At 33.5% G+C, this 27,667-nt stretch overlaps 1 protein-coding gene across 2 annotated transcripts in view; it reads left to right on the top strand.

Annotated features, from left to right (window-relative positions):
* Skint5 (selection and upkeep of intraepithelial T cells 5) overlaps positions 1-27,667 on the top strand; it is a 521,613-nt gene that overhangs the window by 419,121 nt on the left and 74,825 nt on the right. For both annotated transcript variants that reach the window (NM_001167878.1, NM_001167876.1), the window contains exons 42-47: positions 2,719-2,781; positions 8,735-8,797; positions 12,388-12,450; positions 16,897-16,959; positions 20,491-20,553; positions 24,206-24,268. In NM_001167878.1, coding sequence (NP_001161350.1) covers positions 2,719-2,781; positions 8,735-8,797; positions 12,388-12,450; positions 16,897-16,959; positions 20,491-20,553; positions 24,206-24,268 — 378 coding nt within the window. The remainder of the gene's footprint in view (positions 1-2,718; positions 2,782-8,734; positions 8,798-12,387; positions 12,451-16,896; positions 16,960-20,490; positions 20,554-24,205; positions 24,269-27,667) is intronic.

Here is a 27,667-nt window from a genome sequence, read left to right as displayed (position 1 = left end):
TATCCCTTGCTCTAGGACAATACTAAACCAGAAGAAACAACAGGAGTGTTTGGAAGTACAACAGAGTGTGTTAATTCTCAGTTGTTAATGATTCAAGCCAAAAGTAAAATTGCAAGTAAATGATATTAAAATAAGAATCAAGGTCGAAATAGGGTCTTATGTAACTATGATTTCAAGGAAATCTTAGAACATAGAATAGTACCTTTAAAAGGTTTATACTCAGTTAATTGGAGGTAGTAAGTTTTCCAAGATAAAAACAAAAAACAAAAAAAAAAACCACAGTCTAAAGAGTTAAATGTGTGAGAATAGAAGGTACAATGTGAAATTTGGGGCCTTATGTGGATGATGTCGCTATAAATTTATGAGAAAGGGAACTTTTACAACAATTGGGTCCATGGTTAATATTGTGATTCAAGAAATAGCCGCTGACAAAATTTATTGTGGATGCCCTGGGTGAAGATATTGATATATCTTATGAAACACAACTTCTGTCTCTGAAAATTTTCAATCAGAAGACATAACATCAACGGAATTTCCAAATTAAATGAGGGCCCATGAATGAAATGCCAAGATCTCTCCTCTTAAAATTATTACCTCACATGGGTTTATGAATAGAGCAATGGCACATGACAAAATAAATATAATAGGAGCTTGGACATCTGGAACATTGCAGCTAGAGTCAAAATATTCAGAGGAGTCTGATAAAACATGGCCATCCCCTGAATTTGATATTCAATTAAAAAGGAAAAATTGAAAATGGTAACATATTTTAGAGGTGAGGATAGAATAATTCAATAAATATGATCATTACAGCTAAGGAATTCCTTTACATTCTTTATTACCTATGTACTTGGCAGTATATTATTTAAAAACTGCTTTTTTACTACCCTTTGTACTGAGAAGAACGAAGGAAATTTTGCTCTATTGTACCTACTTACACCATAACCAGATATCAGAGGAAAGGTTTTTTATGGGTAATGTTAAATAGTTAAACTCTATGTCAATATTTGTGCAAGAAAATGCTTTGTGTTATAACCACCAGATATAATTCGTAGATAAGTTCTCCAATCAATTACATTTATTGTATTGATAGTATTTTGCCCACAGTTTCTGACCTAGATTTTTCAGGGAAAATCTTTAAGGAATCATAAACCACTGCAATATGCTGGATGTGGAAATTTGATATAACTCAATCTAAAGTGGCCATTCATAAGACTGTATATGATATGTGGGAACAGAGGGGTAGAAAAGTGTATATGAGCATATGGTATGAGTGCATGATGTTGATTCATTCAGCTATAAATAATAGAAAATTTTCTTTTTAGGACATAATATGATGCACCAGGAAATTAATATTTTATCTAATATAACTCGAAACTACAGATATCATGATTTTATACTTTGTGTACTAGAGTGTTTACAGAGACAAGTTACAATATTGTTAATAAGTTGTTTATAGAACCACAAATATAAAGATAATTAGATCCTGGCTAAGAATTACATTAATTTTGCAAAGCCCCATGGTATGATGTGATCCTTAAGATGTGGAAATTGCTTTGACAGATCTGAATGACTTACATTGTTATTTAGGTTTAGTTCATAAAAACTTTATGCAATAAAGATGGGATATATAAAATACAAAGTAGACAAAGGGGTGCACTAGATTCACCGACAGTGACTATTAAGCCTGGCATGTAGTGACTTTTTCACTAAAATATGAAATTCTAGGTATCAGGCAGGAATATAGATCCACAGGGCAGAACAAGTGGAATGAGGATACTAAGAGAGCAGGTGTGAGGTCAAGGGCAGCACTCTGATATCCAAGTTCAGACACAATTCATTCATGCTGAAAAGGAAAGACCAATATTGCTTTGCAGCTTTAAGTTCTCTGGGAAAACTTTATGGAGCAAAGAAAATCCCTACCGCATTTAAAAATGACTATACAAGCTCTGTAGAAGCCTTCACTGATTATAACCTTCCATTGGTTTCAGTGGTAAACCTAAATATATGAGTACCAGATGCAGGGCAGATTTTCATCGGGACCTTGGTGTTTAAAAATGTGAATATCTTACGACAAACAAGTTCTTAGACTTTTAAAGGCCAAGGTACCACCTATAGAAAGTGGAAGGGGAGAAAATTGATATTGATATGTATCATGCTAATTTGCTAGGTCATCCAATACCTCGAGATCACCAATATATAAATGCTTAGTGATTCAGATGCAGGAAAGAGTGTCATAAACAAAGATACTGTGAAGAAGCTTCAGTAGGTCTCTGGACTTAACATATCTGGTATTTTTATTGTGTGAAATTGTGTCATTTGGAATCCAATTGTGAACAAGTCAAGTCTAAGGGCAATGATTTTCCTAGGACCTACATCAGAAAGAAAGCCTCTTTTCCAGAGTGATCTTGAGGGTGTGTTCATTTGATGAGGGAAGGGTTACTATTGGAGCAATGAGTATAGATGCAACAGAGGTACAAGAGAACGTTTCCTTCCATCACAAAATGAACTGGGGACCTACCTGACATCCACACAGTGAAAAGTAAATGCAATTTGCCTCTTGTCAGCCAGAAATACCTCAATGAAATTAAAGAAGTCTAATGCATGCTACTCAAGTAAGTGCTGCTCTAGACTTGGGAAAACATAAGTATCTTACTCTGTCCTAACAAATGTAATTATATAAAAATAAGTAATTGTGTTTTTATCTTTCCCCCATAGAGACAAGTTATTTACTCCTGAAAAGAATTCAGTTGATTCTTCAAAGTTCCAGTGTGAAAAAAGGTACCATCATTGAATATATCCAAAGAAAATTTAAACCTTTAGTCTCTAAAAAACTAGAGATACAGTGTAATGGAATTAGTGAATTGCTCAGCTCCTATTATAACCCTTGCTCTAGGGCAAAATTACTCTAAGAGAAACAGCAGGAATGTTTGGAACTACAAAAAAAAAAAAAAAAAAAGAAAGAAAGAAAAAAAGAAAAAATGTTAATTTTCAGGTGTTTAAGATCAGAGGCCAAAATTAAAATTGCAAGTAAATGGTACTGAGATAAAAGCCATGGTGGAAACAGGAGTTTATGTAATTATGATTTTACAAAAATCTTAAATCTCAGAATGACCCCGTTAAAGAGTTTATCCTCAGTTCATCGGAAGTGGTTAGTTATCACAGATTAAAAAAAAAAAAAAAAACATTATGAACTAACCAGTACCCCGGAGCTCTTGACTCTAGCTGCATATGTATCAAAAGATGGCCTAGCTGACCAACCATCACTGGAAAGAGAGGCCCATTGGACATGCAAACTTTATATGCCCCAGTACAGGGAAACACTAGGGCCAAAAAGTGGGAATGGGTGGGTAGGGGAGTGGGGGGAGGGTATGGGGGACTTTTGGGATAGCATTGGAAATGTAATTGAGGAAAATACGTAATAAAAGAAATAAATAAAACGTAAAAAAAGTATTAGGAATAAAATATGTGAGAGTAGAAAGTAAAATGTTAATGTTGGGACTTATGTGGATGACTTGTGCATACATTTCTGGGAATGCTATCTTTTACAACAGCGGTTTGCATGGTTAATAATATTGTGATTCACGAGATAGCCATTAATGAAATTTAGGGTGATATTTTGGATGCTTTGGTAGAAGATGTTGATATATCTCATGAAAAGCAACCCCAGTTTTTGCCAGTTGTTCAATCACAAGACATAACAGGAAAAGAGTTTCCAAGTTGAAGGAGGAGGCATGCCTGAAATTGCAAGTGCTGTACTCTGAAAATGGTTTCTTCACAAGGCTGTATTCATAGATCCATGGCATTTGACAAAATATGTTAGGAGCTTGTCCATCAGGTACAAGTGCAATTAGAGGCAATAGATACAGGAGTCTGTCAAACCATGGACATCCCAAACATTTGTTATTTTTTTTAGAAAATGAAAATATGAAAGTGATAACAGATTTTAGAGGTGAGGATCTAATAATTCAACAAATATGATCATTAAAGCCATGGGATTATTTTCCTTTCTTTATTACCTGTATACTTTATAAAACTTGATTTAAAAACTTGCTTTTTTAAAACTACATTTTGTACTGAGAAAGTCACAGAAAATTTGGCTTTATTGTAACTACTCACCCATAAACAGATATCAAGGGTAAGTTCTTCTTCAGGGAATGTTAAATACACCACCTCTAGGACAGAATTTGTGCAGGACAAGACTTTATGAAATAACCATAGGACATAGTTTGTAGATAAATTCTCCAATCGATTAATTTTATTAAATAGATGGTATTTTGTTGGCAGTTTCTGATCGAGATACTTCAGAGAAAAATCGTTAAGGAATCACAAACCACTCCAGTAGGCTGGATGTGAAAGTTTGATCTAACTCAATCTTAAATGGCCATGCAGGAGACTATGTTTGATGTCTGTGAACAGAGGAGTGGAAATGTGTACTTGAGCATATGGTATGGATGCATGGTGGTGTTTAACTCAGCTATAAATAACAGAATTTTAATTTTTAGGGCATAAGGTGAATGCAACAGAAAATTAGTATTTTAACTGATATAATGTCTAACTACAGATATCATAGTTTTCCTCTTTGTGGATAAGAGTATTTACATGTACCTAGACTGTTTACAATGTTTTTAATTATGTGTTTAAAGAATCCCAAATATAATGGTAATGAGATTCTAGCTGTGAGCAGCAATAGTTTTGCTGAGACCCATTCTATGATGTGAACTTTGATAGATAGAAAAGGCTTTGGCGGATATGAATGACTTACATTGTTGTGTAGATTGAGTTCTTAAAAATTTAATGTAATAAAGATGGGATATAAAGTAGTAAATGTAGAGAAAGGGGTCTGCTCAATTCATCCAAAAATGAATGTGACAGCTGGCATTCAATTGTCATTTTCACTAACATATCAAATTTTATGTATCAGGCAGGAATAATGATACATAAAGCAGAAATAGTGAATCAAGATACTCAGAGTGTAAGTGTTACATCAAGCGTAATACTCTGCTATCCAGACTCCAACTCAATTCTGCCTTGCTAAAATTGAAAGAACAATGTGGCTTTGCAGCTTTAAGTTTCCTGGGAAAAGCTTCAGGAGCTCATAAATACAAAGATTATACAGTGGAATCTGATGTACTGGAGCAGTTGAGCAGGTCTTCTTCTAAAGAGCCTTGAATATAACCTCCAACAAAAGGGCTCATTGCAATCCCGGACATAGACTCTCCCAAGTCAAGCAGCCAAAAGAACAAGCCAAAGTTGATCCTCCCCAGAGTAACCAGCCAGATGATTCCTTCTGCCCTTTTCCCTTCAGCCCTGGGCTACAGACAGCATCAGGGACCCACACACCATTCTCATCTCTTCCATAACAGCCAGCAGCACCTCTGGTATCAAAGAACAAGAAACTGTTTTTCTATGCCTCTGTGTAGGCCTGGGGACCTGGAGCCAATTCCAGCAGTTCTGCAGGGGCCTCAAACTGAACCTCCCCAGACCAGACTGGTTTACCATGGCTACTCACATCCTGAAGCCTGCCCAGCAGATGTGTGGGGAGTACCCACTCAGACTTCCTAAGGCCCATCTTGCCCAAATGCCAAAACCCTAGGCCAGACACAGGACACCATTTTTAACCCACAGTTGGGTCTTCCAGGATGCAGTATGTTAGGTCCCTTTTTCTGAGTGCTCCCTATCCTCAGTAATACAGTTAGGACTCCCCTTGAGCTGGATCCCACTTTGGCCCTGTCTCTGGATGTTCTTTTCCTCAGATTTCTCTCCTTTTCCATTCCTGTAATTCTGTCAGACAGGAACAATAATGGGTCAGAGTTTTGACTGTGGGATGAACCCAGTCTACCTAGTTGTTGCCCTGTCTTCCTGCTGGTGGTGGGCTCTATAAGTTCCATCTCTCTAATGTCAGGCCTTTCTTATAAGGTCCCTCTCTTTGATTCCTGAGAGTCTTTCACCTCCCAGGTCTATGGTGCATTCTCGAGGGTCCTTCCAACCCCTTATCTTATGAGGTTGCCTGTTTCATTCTTTCTGCTGGCCCTCAGGTCTTCAGTCATTTTCCCTCACCCAAGACCAGCTCAGATTCACCTGACCCTACAGTCTTTTCTTCACCCCTGTCCACTTTCCCTCCAAGGTCCCGTCAAATCTAAGAAATCAGAATGGCTCCTTTAAAAGGCTTATACTCATTTCATAGGAAGTAGTAAGTTATCATGCATTAAAAAAAAGTGTCTGAGTAGGTAAATGTGTGAGAGTAGTAGGTAAAATGTGAAAGTTAGGGCCTTACGTGAATGACTTGACTCTAAATTTATGGGAAAATTACTTTTTTCACAACAAAAAGATGTACAGTTAGTATTATTGTGATCCCAGACATAGCATTTGATAAAATTTAAGGTGATACTGTGGATCCTATGGGGGAAGATGTTGATATATCACATGAAATGTAACCCCAGCCTTTGCCAATTCTTCAGTCACAAGATATAACAGAAACAGAGTTTTCAAATTAAAGGAGGAGCCATGTGAGAAATACTAAGTGCTCTATTCTGATAATGATTATATCATCAGGCTGTGTGGGTTGATCAATGACTCTTGAAAATATAAATATGACAGGAGGTTGGCCATCAGGAACAAGAGCAGCTTAATTCAAAATACATAGAGGAGTCTGCCAAACAACAAATGTCCCATGCATTTGTTATTTAAAAAAAAAGAAAAACTGAAAAATTTAATTGATTTTATAGGTGAGCATAGAATAATCAATGAATATGAACATTTCAGCCATGGAATTCCTCTCTAAAATTTATTAAATAATACTTGATTGAAGATGATGGAAACAAGTGCTTTTTACTACCTTTTATACTGAGAAAGACAAAGAAAATGTTGCTCTATTGTACATAATTACCACATAAACATATATCAGAGGAAATGGTTTCTATGGAAAATGCTAAATAGTCAAATTCTATGTCAATATTTGAGCAAGAAAAGACATTGTGCAATAACTACCAAATATAATTTATAGATAAATCCTCCAGTCAATTAGTTTTATTATATGGATGGTATTTTGTTGGCAACTTCTTACTGAGATTCTTCAGAGAAAATCTTTAAGGAATCACATACTCCAGTGTGCTGGAAGTGAAAGTTTGATAAAGCTCAATCTAATATGACCATGCAGAAGACTGTATTTGATGTCTGTAAAAGAGGAGTAGAAAAGTGTAGAAGAGCATATGGTTTGGATGGGTTGTGGTACTTAAATCAGATATAAATCTTAGGATTTAAACTTTTAGAGCATCATGTTAATGCAACAGGAAGTTATTATTTTAAGTGATAGACAGCCAAACTATATATATCATGATTTTCAACTTTGTAGAATAGTGTTTGCATAATCAGGTTAGAATGTTGTGAATAAGCTGTTTATGGAACCACAAATATAAAATTAGTTGCACTCTGGCTCTGAAATTCACTAGTTTTGTCATGCACCATGTAATGAAGTGACCTTTGAAAGGTTGAAAGGCTTTGATGTATTTGAATGGATAGGCCTTTAGGTTTCTACTAACATTTTTGCTGTAAGATATTCATATTTGCTTACATTGTTGTTAAGGTTGAGTTCTTTAAAAGATCATGAAGTAAAGATGTAATATATAGTGGACAAAGTAGACAAAATGATTTGCTAGTTTCATCCAAAGATGAAAATGGCAACTGAATTATAGGAGCGATTACACTAAAATATCACGTGCTATGTACCAGCTGTAAATATTGACACATGAAGCAGACCAAATTGAATGAAGATACTGAGAGAGCAGTTGTTAGGTCAAGTGCTATACTCTGATATCAAAATTCAAACTCAATTCAACCATCCTGAAATGGAAAGCATAATTTTGCTTTGCATCTTTAAGTTCTTGCAAAAAAAAGTTTTGGGTATAAGCATAATTCCCACCTTATTTACAAAGCTTATACAACCTCTATAGAAAATTTCACAGATTACAACATTATTTTGGTTTCAGTGGTGCACCTAATGACATGAGAATCAGATACAAGGCAGGTTAGGATGAGGGCACTGGTGTTTGAAAATATGAATATCTTATGACAAAAAGATAGTACAATATTAAAGGCCTAGGAACCACTAATGAACAAGTGGAGAGGGATAAAACTGATATTGGTTATGATATGTAACATGCTAATTTGCTAGGTCTTTCTATACCTAAATGTCAGTAGTGTGTAAATGCCTGCTAACACAGTTACAGTAAACAGCATCATAAAATAAGATGTGTGAACAAGCTGCTCTAGGCCTCTTATCTTAAATTATCTGGTACTTTTATTGTGGGAAATTTAGTCATGAGGGACATAATTGTGAACAAGTAAATTCTAAGGACAATGATTTTGGTAGGTTTAAATCAGGAAAAAAAAAAAGCTTTTTATTCCAAGTGTTTTTGAGGGTGTGTTCTTTTGATGAGAGAAGGGTTACTATTAGAACAGTGAGTATAGATCCAAGAGAGGGACACCCCTGCCATCAAAAGTTCAAATGGGGACCTAGCTGTAGACAACACAGCAAAAATTACTGACCCTTTTGTCCTAGTAAGACAGAAAAGAATAAGCAGGAAGAAATATTTCAATGAAGTTTACAAATCTAATGCATGTTACTGCTGACAGTGCAGCTCTAGACTTGGGAAAAATTAGACATCTTAATCTTTACTACCAAAACTCTATGATATAAAAATCACTAATTGAAATTATTGTCCTTTGCCCTTAGAGACAAAAGAGTTCGTGTTGTATATAATTGAGTCGATTCTTCACAGTTCCAGTGTGCATCAAGGTAACTTCATTTAAAATATCAAAACAGAAATTAAACCTTTGGTCTCCGAACAACTAGAGTTAAGGTTTAATGGCATTATTGAAAGTGCCCAGCTGCCAATATTATCCTGCTCTCAGGGAAAAAAAATTAATCCAGGAGGAAAAGACAGGAACATTTGGGAGTACAGGAAAGTGTGATCATTTTCATTTCTTAAAGCTCCAATGCCAAAATTAAAATTGCAATAATTGTTATTGTATTAGGACACATGGTAAAAATAGGATGTTATGTAACTATGATATCACAGAATTTTTAGAACTCGGAGTGGCCCCTTTAAAAGGTTTATAATCACTTAATAAGGCCTAAGTTATCACAGATTTAAAAAAAAAGATATTGACGTTAAATATGTGAGAGTAGAATATAAAAGGTGAAATTGGGTTATATGTTGATGTCTTGCCCTAAAATTTATGCGGAGAGTATCTTTTACAACTGGGAGTGCATGATTAATATTATTGTGATTTAAGAGATAGCCATTGATGAAATTTAGGGTGATATAGTGTATGCTCTAGGGGAAAACATTGATAAATCTCATGAAAAGCAACCCTAGACTTTGCCAATTGTTCAGTCATAGAACATAATAGGAGCAGTGTTTCCATGCTAAAGGAGGAGCTACGATGGAAATGCCAAGAGTTCAACATAAAAAATGGGTAACTCACAAGCCTGTATGAGAATTATAATTGCTATTAGTCAATAGCAATTGACTAATAGCAGCTTTACCATCTGATACAAGTACAATAAAATGGTAAATATATAGAGAAAAATGCCAAACCATAGATATCACATGCATTTCTTTGTTTGGTTGTTTTTAAAGAAAAACTCAACATATTAACAGCTTTTAGAGGTTAATATAGAACAATTCAATGAATATGAGCATTTCAGTAATTGAATTCCTCTACATATGTTATTGCCTTATACTTGATAGATAATGGTTAAAACAACTCCTTTTATACTACCATTTGTACTAAGAAAGGCAAAGAATATTTTACTGTATTGTACCGACTTACTTCAAAAACAGATATTAGGTAAAGATCTTCTAAGCGGTATGTTAAATAGAACAACTCTATGTCAATATTTGTGTGAGAGAAATCTTTGCACAATAACCACTGGAAATAATTCATAGAAAAAATATCTAATCAATTAGTTTTTATTAAATTGATGATAATTGGTTGAAAGCTTTTGATAAAGATTCAAGAAAAAAAAAAACAAAAAACCAAAAAAAAAAAACAAAAAATCTTTAAGCTGGGCAGTGGTGGTGCACACATTTAATCGGAGCTCTTGGGACACAGAGGCAGACAGACTACTGAGCTGGTTTTCAGCCTGGACTACAGAGTGAGTTCTAGGACAGCCAGGACTACAAAGAGAAACCCTGTCTTAGAAAAAGAAAAAGAAATAATAAAATAAAGGAAAAGCAAAAACTCTAAGGAATCACAAATATACCCAGTATTCTCAATATAAAAAATTGATATAATTCAATATAAAGAAGCCTTGCATAACATTATATTTGATGTCTGTGAACAGAGAAGTGGAAATTTATGCATGGGCATGTTGTATGGTTTTGTGGTAGTGTTCAACTCAGCTATAAATTAGGTGAGAAAAAAAAAGTCAATGAATTTGAAAATTTCAGCCATAGAATTCTGCTACAAACTATATTACCTAGTACTTGATAAAAATTATTAAACAACTGCTTTTATTTTACTACCCCTTGTACTGAGAAAGACAAAGAAAACTCTACTCTACTGTACATACCCCATAAACACATAGTAGATGAACAGTCTTCTATGGACAATGCCAAATAGTCAAACTATATGTCAATATTTGAGCAAGAAAAGACATTGTGCAATAACTACCAAATATAATTTATAGATAAATTAACCAGTCAATTAGTTTTATTGCATGGATGGTATTTTGTTGGCAGCTTCTTACTGAGATTCTTAAGAGAAAATCTTTATGGAATTGCAATCCACTACAGTATGCTACATGAGAAAGTTTCATATAACTCAATCTAATGTGACGATGCAGAGATTCTATTTTATGTCTGTAAACATAGGAGTACAAAAGTATACATGAGCATATGGTTAGGATCCGTGATGGCCTTTAATTCAGTAATAAATAATAGAATTTTAATTTTTAGGACACAAGGTAAATTCAACAGGAAATTATTATTTAAATTGCTATACTACCAAGCTACATATATCATTATTTTCCACTTTGTGGAGTAAAATATTTGTATAATCAGGTTACAATGTTGTGAATAAATTTTTTATAGAAACACAAGTATAAAGATAATTTAATGCTGAATTTGAACGTCACTAGTTTTGTTATACACCATGTAATGAAATGATCTTTGAGAAGTCAAAAAGGCTTTGATATATATGAATTACTTACATTGTTGTTTAGGTGCATTTCTTAAATAGTTCATGTAATCAAGATGGGATATAGAGAGGACAAAATATACAAAATGGATTGCTAGGTTCAACCAAAGATGAATGTGACAACTGGCATGATAGGAACAATTACACTAAAATATGACATGTAATGTACCAGCTGGCACTATTGATACATGATGCAGACCCAATAGAATTTAGATACTGAGAAATCATTTGTTCGGTCAAGTGCTATCCTCTGCTATACAAATTCCAACTCATTTCAACCATACTGAAAAGGAAATAAAAATTTAGCTCAATATCTTAAATGTCTTGGGTAAAGTTTTGGGAGCAAGCATAATTCCCACCTTATTATGCAAACTCTGTAGAAAACTTCACTGATTATAAGCTTATTTCTGTTTCAGTTGTAAAACAAATAGTATGGTAACTAGATGCTAGGCAGGTTAGGATAAGGGCCTTGATGTTTGAAAATGTGAATATGTTATGGCAATGATAAGAGAAATCTAAAGGCCTAGTAATCACGTATGGACAAGTGGAGAGGGATAAAACTGATATTGGTTCTGATATCTAACATGCTAATTTGCTAGGTCTTTCTATACCTAAATATCAGTAATGTGTAAATGCCTGCTGATATAGTTACAGTAAACAGGATCATAAAAAAAAAAAAAAAAAAAAAAAAAAAGATATGTGAACAAACTGCTCTAGTTATCTGGTCTTAAATTATGTGGTATTTTATTGTGGGAAAAATTTGTCATTAGGAACCCAGTTTTGAACAAGTTAATTCTAAGAGCAGTGATTGTCCTAGGTATAAATCAGAAAAATAAGCTTATTATTCCAAGTGTTTTTGAGGGTGCATTCATTTGATGAGGGAAGGGTTACTATTGGAACTGTGAGTGTGAATCCAAGAAAGGTACACCAGAACTTTTCCTGCTATCAGTAAATCAAATGGAGACCTAGGTGTAGGCAACACAGGAAAAAGTACTGACCATTTTCCTCTTCTCAGCTTGAAAGAATAAACAGGCAGAAATGTTTCAATGAAGTTTACAAATCTAATGCATGCTATTGATGGCAGTGCAGCTTTAGACTTGGGAAAAGTTAAACATCTTGCTCTTTACTAAAAAATTCTATGATATAAATTCACTGATTGAACTTATTTTCACTTTCCTTTAGAGACGAAAGATTTGCTGTTCGACAGAGTTCAGTTGATTCTTGAAAGTTCCAGTGTGCAGCAAGGTATCAACATTGAAGATATCAAAACAGAAATTAAACCTTTGATCTCTTAATAACTAGAGATAAGGTTTACTGGCAATGGTGAAAGTATTCAGTTGCAAATAATTCCCTACTCTCAAGAAAAACCTAATCCAGGAGAAACAACAGGAATGATAGGAAGTGGAAGAAAGTGTGTTAATTTTCATTAGTTAAAGCTCCAATGCCAAAATTAAAATTGCAAGTATTTGGTATTGTATTAGACACATGGTAAAAATAGGATGTTATGTAACTATGATTTCACAGAATTATTTGAATTCAGTGTGACCCATTAAAAGGTTTATAATCACTTAATAATAAGTTCTAAGTTATCACAGATTTTTTAAAAAAGGAATGGAATTTAAATATGTGACAGTAGAATATAGAAGGTGAAATTGGGGAATATGTTGATGTCTTGCCCATAAGAATGTATAAAGTATCTTTTACAACTGGAGGTGCATGGTTAATATTGTTGTGTTTCATGAGATAGCCATTGATGAAATGTAGGGTGCTATTGTGCATGCTCTAGAGGTAAACGTTGATAGGGCTTATGAAAAGCAACCGTAGACCATGTCAATTCTTCAATCATAAGACATAACAGGTGCAGTGTTAACATGTTACAGAAAGAGCTAAGATGGAAATGCCAAGAACTCAACTCTGAAAATGGTTACCTCATAAGCATGTATGGTTAGAGCAATAGCAGTTGACTAACGAAATATGATATTAGCTTAACCACCTGGTAAAGGTACAATAAAATGGTGAATATATAGTGGAAACCTCCAAACCATGGACATCACCTGCATTTGTTTGTCTTTGTTGTTGTTGTTTTTTAAAGAAAATATCAAGATTTTAACAGCTTTTAGAGGTTAACATAGAACAATTCAATGAATATGAGCATTTCACTAATGGAATTCTTCTACAAACGTTATTGCCTAATACTTGATAGAAAATGAGTAAAAAACTCTTTTTGTACTATACTTTAGACTAAAAAAGACAAAGAAAATTTTGTTCTATTGTACCTACTTACTTCAAAAACAGGTATTAGGTAAATATCTTCTAAGAGGTATGTTAAATAGCCCAACTCTATGTCAATATTTGTGCAATTAATGGCTTAGTGCAATAACCACTGGAAATAATTCATAGAAAAATTATCCAATCAACTAGTTTTATGTAATGGATGATAATTGTTTAGAAGCTTTAGAAAAAGATTACTCAGAAAAAAAATCTTCAAAATGGACAGTGGTTGTGCACACCTATAATCCTAGGACGTAGGAGGCAAAGGCAGGCTGACTACTGAGTTGGAGGACATCTGGTCTACAGAGTAAGTTCCAAACGGTCAGGACTACACAGAGAAAACCTGTCTTGAAAAGCCATCAAAAAAAAAGTAAAATTACAAAGAAAATAAAAATAATAAAAGAAACAAAAAATTATTTAAGGAATCACAAATGTACCCACTATTCTCAATATAAAAATTTGATATAATTCACTATAAAGAGGGCATCCACAAGATTAAATTTGATGTCTTTGAACAGAGGAGTGGAAAATTGTTCATGAGCACATTTTATGACTACATGATTGTGTTCCACTCAGCTATAAAGAAGGTGATAATCAAATAATTCAATAAATATGAGAATTTCATCCTTGGAATTCCTCTAAAAACTTAAACCTAATACTTAATAAAAATTATTAAACTCCTGATTTTTTTTACTACCCATTGAACTGAGAAAAACAAAGAAAATTCTACTATATTTTACATACTTACCCCATAAATACATAGTAGAGGAAAGGTTTTCTATGGGGAATGCTAAATAGTGAAAATCTATATCAATATTTGAGCAAGAAAAGACATTTTGCAATAAATACCAAATATAATTTAAAGAGAAATTAACCAGTCAATTAGTTTTATTACATGGATGATATGTTGTTGGCAGCCTCTTATTGAGATTCTCCAGAGAAAATCTATAAGCAATCACATTCCTGGCAAGTATGCTACATGTGAAAGTTTGATAAGTTTGGCTTAGGGTTTTACTGCTGGGAACAGACACCATGACCAAGGCAAGTCTTAAAAAAAACAACATTTAATTGGGGCTGGCTTACAGGTTCAGAGGTTCAGTCCATTATCATCAAGGTGAGAGCATGGCAGTATCCAGGCAGGCATGGCACAGGAGAAGCTGAGAGTTCTATGTCTTCATCCAAAGGCTGCTAGTGGAAGACTGACTTCCAGGCAACTAGGGTGAGGATCTTATACCCACACCCACAATGACACACCCATTCCAACAGGTCACACCTATTCCAACAAGGCCACACCTTCAGATGGTGCCACTCCCTGGTCCAAGGATATACAAACCATCACATTCCACTCCCTGGTCCCCATAGGCTCGTTCAAAAACATGAGTTTATGGGGGCCATACTTAAATATAGCATAATGCAAAATGCATTAAGTCCAACTTTCAAAGTCTTCATAGTCTATAGCAGTTGCAACAATGTTAAAAGTCCAAAGTTCAAGGTCTCTTCTGAGATTCATTCAACTTAATTAACTGTAATCCCCAAAGCAAGGCAGGAAACCAGCTGGGCAAACTCCAAACTCTGCATCTCCATGGCTGATGTCAAAGTGGTCTTCAGATCTCCACTCCTTTTTCATCTTTGTTGACTGCAACAAACTGCTTTCTCCTGGGCTGTTTCCACTCCCTGTTAGCAACTTTCCTAAGCATGTATCCCATGGCTCTGGCATCTTTAACATCTTTGAGTCTCCAAGGCAATTTCAATGTTACAGCTTCTTGTTTCAGTGTCTGGGATTCCACTTGATCTTTTGGACTCCTCCTAAGGACAGGCATCACTTTTCCAGCTCTGCCCTCTCTAGCACTCTAACTTATCAAACTCAAACTAATGTGACAATGCAGAAGATTCTATATGATGTTTGTAAACATAGGAGTACAAAAGTGTACATGAGCATATGTTTAGGATCTGTGATGGCCTTTAATTCAGTTATAAATAATAGAATTTAAATTTTTAGGACATGAGGTAAATACAACAGGAAATTATTATTTTAAGAGATATAATTTCAATCTACTTATATCATGACATTCCACTTTGTGTAGTAGAGTGTTTTCATAATAAGGTTAAAATGTTGTGAAAAAGTTGTTCATAGAAACACAAATATAAAGATAATTCGATTCAGGCTATGTACATGACTAGTTTTGTCATGCACCATGTAATGAAGTGAACTTTCAGAAGTTGAAAATTCTTTGTGTATATGAATAACCTATATTGTTGTTTAGGTGGAGTTATTAAAAGTTCATGCAATCAAGATGGAATATATAGAGGAAAAAATATACAAAATAGATAGCTATGTTCAACCAAAGATGAATGTGACAACTGGCATGACAGGGACAATTACACTAAAATAGCACATGTTATGTATGAGCTATTAATATTGATATATGATGCAGACCCAATAGAATCCAGATAATGAGAGAACAGTTGTTAGGTCAAGTACTATCCTCAGCTATCCAAAATCAAATTCAATTCAACCACGCTTAAAAGAAAAGACAAACTTTGCTTAGTATCTTTAAGGACTTGGGAAAAAAATCTTTGGGAACAAGCATAATTCCCAACTTATTTATGAAGATTATACAAGCTCTGTATAAAACTTCACTGATTATAAGCTTATATTGGTTTCTGTGGTAAACTTAGTGATATGGTAACTAGGTGCAAGGCAGGTTAGGATAAGGTCATTGGTGTTTGAAATTGTGAATATATTATGGCAAAAATTTAGGACAAATCTAAAGGCCTAAGAAACTCCTACGGACAAGTGGAGAGGGATAAAACGAATATTAGTTCAGATATGTAACATGCAATTTGCTAGGTCACCCTATACCTGAATACCAGCAATGTATAAATGCCTGCTTATACATTTATAGTAAACAGGATCATAACATAAGATATTGTGAATAAGCTGCTCTAGGCCTCTCGTATTAAATTATCTGGTACTTTTAATGTGGATAATATTGTCATTGGGACACAGTTTTGAACAACTGAACTCTAAGAGCATTGATTGTCTTAGATAGGAATAAGAAAAAAGCTTGTTATTCCATGTGATTTTGAGGGTATATTCATTTGATTAAGGGAGGGTTACTATTGGGACAGTGAGTATAGATCCAAAAATGGTACACCAGAAGTTTTCCTGCCATCAGTAAATCAAATGGACACCTAGCTTAGGCCACGGGGCAAAAAAAAAAAAAAACTGATCATTTTCCTCTTGTCAGTTCGAAATAATAAGCAGGCAGAAATGTTTGAATGAAGTTTACAAATCTAATGTATGCTACTGCTGGCAGTGCTGCCCTAGACTTGGGAAAAGTTAAATATCTTACTCTTTACTACCGAAACCCTATGATATAAAAATCACTAATTGAATTTATTGTCCTTTTCCCTTAGGGTTGAAATGTTTGCTGTTGAACATGATTCAGGTGATTTTTCAAAGGACAAGTGTGCAAAAAGGTATCAACTTTGAAGATGTCAAATCAGATATGAAAGCTTTGGTCTCTGAACAACTAGAGAAAAGGTTTAATGGCATTAGTGAAAGTTCTGAAAAGCTATTATTTCCTTGCTCTTAGGAAGAACTAATCCAGGAGGAACAACAGGAATGTTTGGAAATATGAGAATGTGTGTTAATTTTCATCACTTAATACTCCAATGCCAAAATTTAAATTGCAAGTATTTGGTATTATACTAGGACACATGATGAAAATAGGATTTTCTCTAAGTATGATTTCACAGAATTATTAGTACTCAGAGTGGCCCCTTTAAAAGGTTTCTAATCACATAATAATAACTCCTAAGTTATCACAGATTTAAAAAGTAAGTTATGGGAGTTTAATATGTGACAGTAGAATATAAAAAGTAAAATTGGGGAAAATGTCCATATCTTGCCCATAAATTTAAGCAGAAAGTATCTTTTATGAGTGATGGCACATAGATATTATTATTGTGATTGTAGAAATAGCCATTGTTGAAATTTAGGGTGCTATTTTATATGCTTTAACCTAAAAGGATGATATATCCCATGAAAAGCAACCGCAGACTTTGCCAATTGTTCAATCATAAGACAAAAAGGAACAGTGTTTCCAGTGTTAAAGGAGGAGCTACAATAGAAATGCCAAGAGTTCAACTTTGAAAATGGTTACCTCACCATCTTGTATAGTTAGGTCAATATCAGTTGACTAAAGAAATATGATAGCAGCTTAACCATTTGATACAAGTACAATAAAATGGTAAATATATAGAGGAAACTGCCAAACCATGGATATCACCTGCATTTGTATGTTTGTTTGTTTTTTATAAAATATGTTAACAGCTTTTAGAGGTTAATATAGAACAGTTTAATGAATTTGAGCATTTCAGCAATGGAATACCTCTACAACCTTTATTGTCCACTACTTGATAAAAAATGATTAAAAGAACTGCTTTTGTACTACCATTTGTACTAAGAAAGACAAAGAATATTTTACTCTATTGTACCTACTTACTCCAAAAACAGATATTCAGTAAAGATCTTCAGAGGGGCATGTTAAATAGTACAGTTCTATGTCAGTATTTGTGTGAGAATATTCTTTGCAGAATAACCACTGGAAATAATTCATAGAAAAGTTATCTAGTCAATTAGTTTTATTAATTGGATGATAATTGATTTGAAGCTTTTGATAAAGATTCCTCAGAGAAAAATCTTTCAGCTGGGCTGTATTGGTTAATGCCTTTAAACCCAGCTCTTGAGAGTCAGAGACAGGCAGACTAATGAGTTGGAGGCAACCCAGGTCTACAGAGTGAGTTCCAGGACAGTAAGGACTACACAGAGAAACCCTGTCGTGAAAGAACAACAACAACAACAACAAAAAAATATACCCAGTATTCTCGATATGAAAATTTGACATTATTCAATATAAAGAGGACATGCAGATTATATTTGATGTCTGTGAACAGAGGAGTGGAAAATTGTGCATCAGCATATTTATGGTTGAGTGGTGGTGTTCAACTCAGCCATAAATGAGGTGAGAATAGAAAAAAAAAATCAATGAATATGAGAAATTAAGCCATGGAATTCCTCTACAAACTTTATATGCTAGTACTTGATAAAAATTATTAAACAACTGCTTTTTTTTACTATCCTTTGTACTTAGAAAGACAAAGAAAATTTTACACTATTGTACATACTTACCCCATGAACTCATAGTAGAGGAAAGGTCTTCTATGTAGAATGCTGAATAGTCAAACTCCATGTCAATATTAGAGCAAGAAAAGGCATTGTGCAATAAATACCAAATATAATATATCGATAAATTCTCCAGTCAATTAGTTTTATTATATGCATGGTATTTTGTTGGCAACACCCTACTTAGATTCTTCAGAGAAAATCTATAAGGAATCACAAACAACTCCAGTATTCAACCTGTGAAAGTTTGACATAACTCAATCTAATGTGACGATGCAGAAGATTCTATTTGATGTCTGTAAACAAAGGGGTACAAATGTGTACATCATCTTATGCTTAGGATCCGTGATGGTCTTTAATTCCATTAAAATAATAGAATTTTAATTTTTAGGACATAGGGTGAATACAACAGGAAATTATTATTTTAACTGATATATTGCCAAAACATATATCATGTTTTTCCAATTTGAGGAGTAGAGTGTTTGCTTAAAGTTGTGAATAAGTTTTTTTTTTATAGAAACATAAATATAAAGACAATTTCATTCAAACTCTGAACGTCACTAGTTTTGCCATGCACCATGTAATGAAGTGACCGTTGAGAAGTAGAAAATCCTTTGATATATATGAATAACTTACATTGTTGTTTAGGTGCATGTCTTAAATAGTTCATGTAGTCAAGATGGGATATAGAGAGGACAAAATATACAAAATGGATTGCTAGGTTCGACCAAAGATGAATGTGACAACTGGCATGATAGGGACAATTACACTAAAATAAGACATGTTATGTACCAGATGGCAATTTGATACATGATGCAGACCCAATAGAATTCAGATACTGAGAGATCATTTATTTGGTCAAGTGCTATCCTCTGCTATACAAATTCAAACTCATTTCAACCATGATGAAAAGGAAGGAACAATTTTGCTCAATAACTTTAATGTCTTGGGTAAAGGTTTGGGAGCAAGCATAATTCCCACCCTACTTATGAAGATTATGCACACTCTGTAGAAAACTTCACTGATTAAAAGCTTATTTCTGTTTCAGTGGTAAACCAAATGGTATGGTAACTAGATGCTAGGCCGTTTAGGATAACTGCATTGGTGTTTGAAACTGTGAATAGGTTATGGCAATATGTTAGGAGAAATCAAAAGTCCTAGGAACCACATATAGACAAGTGGAGAGGGATAAAACTGATATTGGTTCTGATATGTAACATGCTAATTTGCTAGGTCTTTCTATACCTAAATATCAGTAATGTGTAAATGCCTGCTTATACAGTTAAAATAAACAAGATCATAAAGAAGATATTATGAACAAGCTGCTCTAGTCCTCTGGTCTTAAAGTGTCTGGTACTTTTATTGTGGGAAAAATGTGTCCTTATGAAACCAGTTTTGAACAAGTAAATTCTAAGTGTAATGATTGTCCTAGGTACAAATCAGAAAAAACAAAAACAAAAACAAACAAACAAACCAACTTCTTATTCCAAGTGTTTTTGAGGGTGTATTCATTTGATAAAGGAAGGGTTACTATTGGAACTGTGAGTGTGAATCCAAGAAAGGTACACCAGAACTTTTCCTGACATCAGTAAATCAAATGGAGATCTAGGTGTAGGCAATACAGCAAAAAGTATTGACCATTTTCCTCTTCTCAGCTTGAAAGAATAAACAGGCAGAAATATTTCAATGAAGTTTACAAATCTAATGCATGCTACTGATGGCAGTGCAGCTCTAGATTCGGGAAAAGTTAAATATGTTACCCTTTACTACCAAACTCTATGATATAAAAATCACTAATTGAATTTATTGTCATTTTATTTTAGAGATGAAAGATTTGCTATTCAACAGAATTCCGTTGATTCTTGAAAGTTCCAGTGTGCAGCAAGGTATCACCATTGAAGATATCAAAACAGAAATTAAACCTTTGATCTCTTAATAACTAGAGATAAAAATGCTTTACTGGCAATAGCGAAAGTATCCAGTTGCAAATAATTCGCTGCTCTCAAAAAACAAAACAAACACACAAACAAACAAATACAAAAACAAAAACAAACAAAACTCAAAAAGCCAAAAACACCTAATCCAGGAGAAAAAACAAGAATGATAAGAAGTAGAAGAAAGTGTGTTAATTTTCATCAGTTAAAGCACCAATGACAAACTAAAATTGAAAGTATTTGGTATTGTATTAGACACGTGGTAAAAACAGGATGTTATGTAACTATGATTTCACAGAATTATTAGAATTCAGTGTGACCCATTAAAAGGTTTATAATCACTTCATAAAAAGTACTAAGTTATCACAGATTTTTTAAAAAAGGATTGGAAGTTAAATATGTGACAGTAGAATATAGAAGGTGAAATTTGGTAATATGTTGATGTCTTGTCCATAAAAATGTAGACAGTATCTTTTGCAACTGGAGGTGGATGGTTAATAGTTTTGTGTTTCAAGAGACAGCCAATGATGAAATGTAGGGTGCTATTGTGCATGCTCTAGAGGAAAACGTTGATACAGCTCATGAAAAGCAACCGTAGACCATGTCAATTCTTCAATCATAAGACATAAGAGATGCAGTGTTAACATGTTACAGAAAGAGCTAAGATGGAAAGCCAAGAACTCAACTCTAAAAATGGTTACCTCATAAGCATGTATGGTTAGAACAATAGCAGTTGACTAATGAAATATGATATTAGCTTAAACATCTGGTAAAGGTACAATAAAATGGTAAATATATAGAGGAAACCTCCAAACCATGGACATCACCTACATTTGTTTGTTTGTTTGTTTGTTTGTTTGTTTGTTGCTGTTGTTTAAAGAAAATATCAAAATTTTAACAGTTTTTAGAGGTTAATATAGAACAATTCAATGAATATGAGCATTTCACTAATTGAATTCGTCTACCAACTTTATTGCCTAATACTTGATATAAAATGAGTAAAAAATACTCCTTTTGTACTATACTTTGGACTGAAAAGGACAAGGAAAATTTTATTCTATTGTACCTACTTACTTCAAAAACAGGTATTAGGTAAAGATCTTCTAAGAGGTCTGTTAAATAGTTCAACTCTATGTCAATATTTATGCAATTAACGTCTTTGTGCAATAACCACTGTAAATAATTCATATAAAAATTATGCAATCAATTAGTTTTATGTAATGGATGACAATTGTTTTGAAGCTTTTGATAAAGATTCCTCTGGAAAAAAAAAATCTTTAAACTGGGAAGTGGTGGTGCACACCTATAATCCCAGGACTTGGGAGGCAGAGGCAGGCCGAGTACTGAGTTGGAGGACATCTGATCTACAGAGTGAGTTCCCAGACAGTCAGGAATATACATAGAAACCCTGTCTGAAAATCCGAAAAAATAAAAAATAAAATAAAAAATAAAAAAATAAAGGAAAAGAAAAAGTCTTTAAGGAATCACAAATGTACCTAGTATTCTCAATATAAAAATTTGATATAATTCATTATAAAGAGGACATGCAGAAGATTATATTTGATATCTGTGAACAGAGGAATGGAAATTTATTCATGAGCATATTGCATGTCTACATGGTTGTGTTCAAATCAGCTATAAATAAGGTGATAATCAAATAATTCAATAAATATGAGAATTTCATCCTTGGAATTCCATCAAAAAATTTATTACCTAGTACTTGATAAAAATTATTAAACTACTGCTTTTTTTTTACTATCCTTTGTACTGAGAGAAACAAAGAAAATTCTACTCTATTGTACATGCTTACCCCATAAACACATAGTAGAGGAAAGGTCCTCTATGTGGAATGCTAAATAGTCAAACTATATGTCAATATTTGAGTAAGAAAAGCCATTGTGCAATAAATAGCAAATATAATTTGAACATAAATTAACCAGTCAATTAGTTTTATTACATGGATGGTATTTTGTTTGCAGCCTCTTACTGATATTCTCCAGAGAAAATCTATAAGGAATCACATCCAGTCCAGTATGCTACATGTGAAATTTTGATATAACTCAATCTAATGTGAAGATGCAGAAGATTCTATTTGATGTTTGTAAACATAGGAGTACAAAAGTGTATATCACCATATTGCTAGGATCTGTGATGGCCTTTAAATCAGTTATAAATAATAGAATTTTAATTTTAAGACATAAGGTGAATGCAACAGGAAATTATTATTTTAACCAATATAATGCTAAACTACATATATCATGATATTCCACGTTGTGTAGTAGAGTGGTTTCATAATAAGGTTAAAATATTGTGAAAAAGTTATTCATAGAAACACAAATATAAAGATACTTTGATACAGGCTCTGGACATCACTACTTTTGCCATGCACCACGTAATGAAATGAACTTTCAGAAGTTGAAAAAGCTTTGATGTTTATGAATGACCTACACTGTTGTTTAGGTGGAGTTCTTAAAAAGTTCATACAGTCAAGATGGGATATATAGAGGAAAAAATACACAAAATTGATAGCTATGTTCAACCAAAGATGAATGTGACAACTGGCATGAAAGGAACAATTACAGTAAAATACCACATTTTATGCAAGGACTGTTAATATTGATTCAAGATGCATCCCCAATAGAATTCAGTTAATGAGAGAGCAGTTGTTAGGTCAAGTGCTCCCCTGCTATCCAAATTCAAACTCAATTCAACCAGACTTAAAAGAAAATAACAACTTTGCTTAGTATCTTTAAGAACTTGGGAAAAAATATTTGGGAGCAAGCATAATTCCCAAATTATTTATGAAGATTATACAAGTTCTGTAGAAAACTTCACTGATTATAAGCTTATATTGGTTTCACTGGTAAACTTAATGATATGGTAACTAGATGCAAGGCAGTTTAGGATGAGGGCACTGGTCAAAATGTGAATATATTATGACAAAAATTTAGGACAACTCTAAAGGCCTAGGATCCACCTACGGATAAGTGGAGAGGGATAAAACAAATATTAGTTCACTTATGTAACATGCAATTTGCTAGGTCACTCTATACCTAAATAACCAGCAATGTACCAATGCCTGCGGATACAGTTACACTGAGCAGGATCATAAAATAAGATGTTGTGAATAAGCTGCTCTAGGCCTCTCGTATTAAAATATCTGGTACTTTTAATGTGGAAAATATTGTCATTAGGACACAGTTTTGAACAAGTAAACTCTAAGAGCAGTGATTGTCTTAGGTAGAAATCAGAAAAAAGCTTGTTATTCCATGTGTTTTTGAGGGTATATTCATTTGATGAAGGGAGGGTTACTATTGGGACAGTGAGTATAGATCCAAAAATGGTACACCAGAAGTTTTCCTGCCATCAGTAAATCAAATGGACACCTAGCTTAGGCCACAGGGCAAAAAGAACTGATCATTTTCCCCTTGTCAGCCTGACAGAATAAGCAGGCAAAAATGTTTCAATAAGGTTTACAAACCTAATGTATGCTACTGCTGGGAGTGCTGCCTTAGACATGGAAAAAGTTAAACATCTTACTCTTTACTACCAAAATTCTATGATATAAACATTACTAACTGAATTTTTTGTCTTTTGACATTAGAGACAAAAGATAAGCTGTTGGACATAATTCAGTCGATTCTTCAAAGGACCAGTGTACAAGAAGGTATCTAATTTGAAGATATCAAAACAGATATGAAAGTTTGATCTCTGACCAACTAGAGATAAGGTTTAAGGGCATTAATGAAAGTTCCAGAATGGCTAATATTTCCTTGCTCTTAGGAAGAACTAATCCAGGAGAAACAACAGGAATGTTTGGAAGTATAATAAAGTGTGTTAAATTTCATTACTTAAAGCTCCAATATCAAAATTAAAATTTCAAGTATTTGGTATTGTATTAAGATACATGGAAAAAGAGGATGTTATGGAACTATGATTTCACAGAATTATTAGAATTCAGTGTGGCCCATTAAAAGGTTTATAACCACTTAATAATAAGTCCTAAGTTACACAGATTTTTTTTAAAGTATGGAATTTATATATGTGACAGTAGAATATAAAAGGTGAAATTGGGGAACATGTTGATGTCTTTTCCATAAAAATGTAGAAAGTATCTTTTACAACTGAGGATGCATGGTTAATATTATTGTGATTCAAGAGACAGCCATTGATAAAATATAGGATGCTATTGTTTATGCTCTATTAGAAAACGTTGGTATATCTCATGAAAAGCAACTATAGACCTTGTTGATTCTTCAATCCTAAACCCTAATAGGTGTAGTGTTAACATATTACAGAAGGAGCTATGATGGAAATGTCAAGAGCTCAACAATTAAAATGGTTACCTCACAAGCATGTATGGTTAGATCAATAGTAGTTGACTGAAGAAATATTATAGCAGCTTAACCATCTGGTACAAGTACAATAAAATGATAAATATACAGAGCAAACTGCCAACATATGGACATCATCTGCCTTTGTTTGTTTGTTTGTTTGTTTTTTAAAGAAAAACTCAAAATGAAAACAAATTTTTGAGGTTGATATAGAACAATTCATTGAATATGAGCATTTCAGTAATGACATTATTCTACAAACTTTATTGCCTAATACTTGATAGAAAATTATTTTAAAAATATGCTTTTGAACTACCCTTTAGACTGAGAGAGACAAAGAAAATTTTGCTCTATTGTACCTACTTACTCCAAAAACAGATATTAGGTAAAGACCTTCTAAGGGGTATGTTATATAGTTCAACTCTATGTCAATATTTGCACAAGTAAAGCCTTTGTGCAATAACCACTGGAAATAATTCATAGAAAAATTATCCAATCAATTAGTTTTATGTAATGGATGACAATTGCTCCAAAGCATTTGATAAAAATTCCTCTGAAAAAAAATATCTTTAAACTGGGCAGTGGTGGTGCACACCTATAATCCCAGGACTTGTGAGGCAGAGGCAAGCAGACTACTGAGGACATCTGATCTACAGAGTGAGTTCCTGAACAGTCAGGACAACACAGAGAAAAGCCTTGAAAAGCCAAAAAAAATAAAATAAAAAATGAAGAATAAAAATAATAAAGGAAACTTAAAATTCTTTAAGGAATCACAAATATACCCATTATTCTTAATATAAAAATTTGATATAATTCACTATAAAGAGGACATCCACAAGATTATATTTGATGTCTTTGAACAGTGGAGTGGAAAATTGTGCATGAGCACATTGTATGACTACATGGTTGTGTTCCACTCAGCTATAAATAAGGTGATAATCAAATAATTCAATAAATATGAGAATTTCATCCTTGCAATTCCTCTAAAAACTTTATTAACTCGTACTTGATAAAAATTATTGAACTACTGCTTTTTTTTACTACCCTTGGTACAGAGAAAAACAAAGAAAATGCTACTCTATTGTACATACTTACCCCATAAATACGTAGTAGAGTAAAGGTGTTCTATGGAGAATGCTAAATAGTCAAACTCTATGTCAGTATTTGAGCAAGAAAAGACATTGAACAATAAATACAAAATATAATTTAAAGATAAATTAACCAGTATATTAGTTTTATTACAAGGATTGTATTTTGTTGGCAGCCTCTTACTGAGATTCTCCAGGGAAAAAATCTATAAGGAATCACATCCAGTCCAGTATGCTACATGTGAAAGATTGATATAACTCAATCTAATGAGATGATGCAGAAGATTCTATTTGATGTTTGTTAACATAGGAGTACAAAGTGGACATGAGAGTATGGGTAGGATCAATGATGACCTTTAATTCAGTTAAAATAATAGAATTTTAGTTTTTAGGACATAAGGTGAATGCAACTGGAAATTATTATTTTAACCGATATAATGCTAAACTACATATGTCATGATATTCCACTTTGTGTAGTAGAGTGTTTTTATAATCAGGATAAAAAGTTGTGAAAAAGTTATTCATAGAAACACAAATATAAAGATAATTCGATTTTAGCTCTGGACATCACCAGTTTTCCATGCTTCATGTAATGAAGTGAACTTTCAGAAGTTGAAAAGGCTTTGATATATATGAATGACTTACAATGCTCTTTCAGTGGAGTTCTTAAAAGTCATGCAATCAAGACGGGATATATAGAGGACAAAATACACAAAATTGATAGCTATGTTCAACCAAAGATGAATGTGACAACTGGCATGAAAGGAACAATTACAGTAAAATACTACATTTTAACTAATAACTGTCAATATACATGATTCATGATACATGATGCATACCCTATAAAATTCAGGTAATGAGAGAGCAGTTGTTAGGTCAAGTGCTATCCCCTCCTATCCAAATTCAAACTCAATTTATCCAGGCTTAAAAGAAAAGAACAACTTTGCTTAGTAACTTTAAGGACTTGGGAAAAAGATCTTTGGGAGCAAGCATAATTCCCAACTTATTTATGAAGATTATACAAGCTCTGTAGAAAACTTCACTGATTATAAGCTTATATTGGTTTCAGTGGTAAACTTAATGATATGGTACCTAGATGCAAGGCAGGTTAAAAAAAAGGGCATTGGAGTTTGAAAATGTGAATATATTATGGCAAAAATTTAGGAAAAATCTAAAGGCCTAGGAACCACCTCCATAGGATAAGTGGATAAGTGGAGAGGGATTTAACGAATATTTGTTCACATATGTAACATGCAATTTGCCAGGTCACACTTTATGCAATAAGCAGCAATGTATAAATGCTTGCTGATACAGTTATACTAAACAGGATCATAAAATAAGATATTGTGAATAAGCTGATCTAGGCATCTGGTATTAAATTATCTGGTACTTTTTTTTTTAAAGAGTTATAACAAGGTATTTTATATTATTTGTGACTATTGTGAAGGGTGTTGTTTCCCTAATTTCTTTTTTTTTTCCATTTTTATTAGGTATTTAGCTCATTTACATTTCCAATGCTATACCAAAAGTCCCCTCTACCCACCCACCCCCACTCCCCTAACCACCCACTCCCCCTTTTTGGCCCTGGCGTTCCCCTGTACTGGGGCATATAAAGTTTGCGTGTCCAATGGGCCTCTCTTTCCA

This window comes from Mus musculus, chromosome 4 (genome assembly GCF_000001635.26).
Source record: "Mus musculus strain C57BL/6J chromosome 4, GRCm38.p6 C57BL/6J".
NCBI lineage: Eukaryota > Metazoa > Chordata > Mammalia > Rodentia > Muridae > Mus > Mus musculus.
Note: the sequence above shows the minus strand (reverse complement) of the source record. Positions and strands in the feature narration are given on the sequence as shown.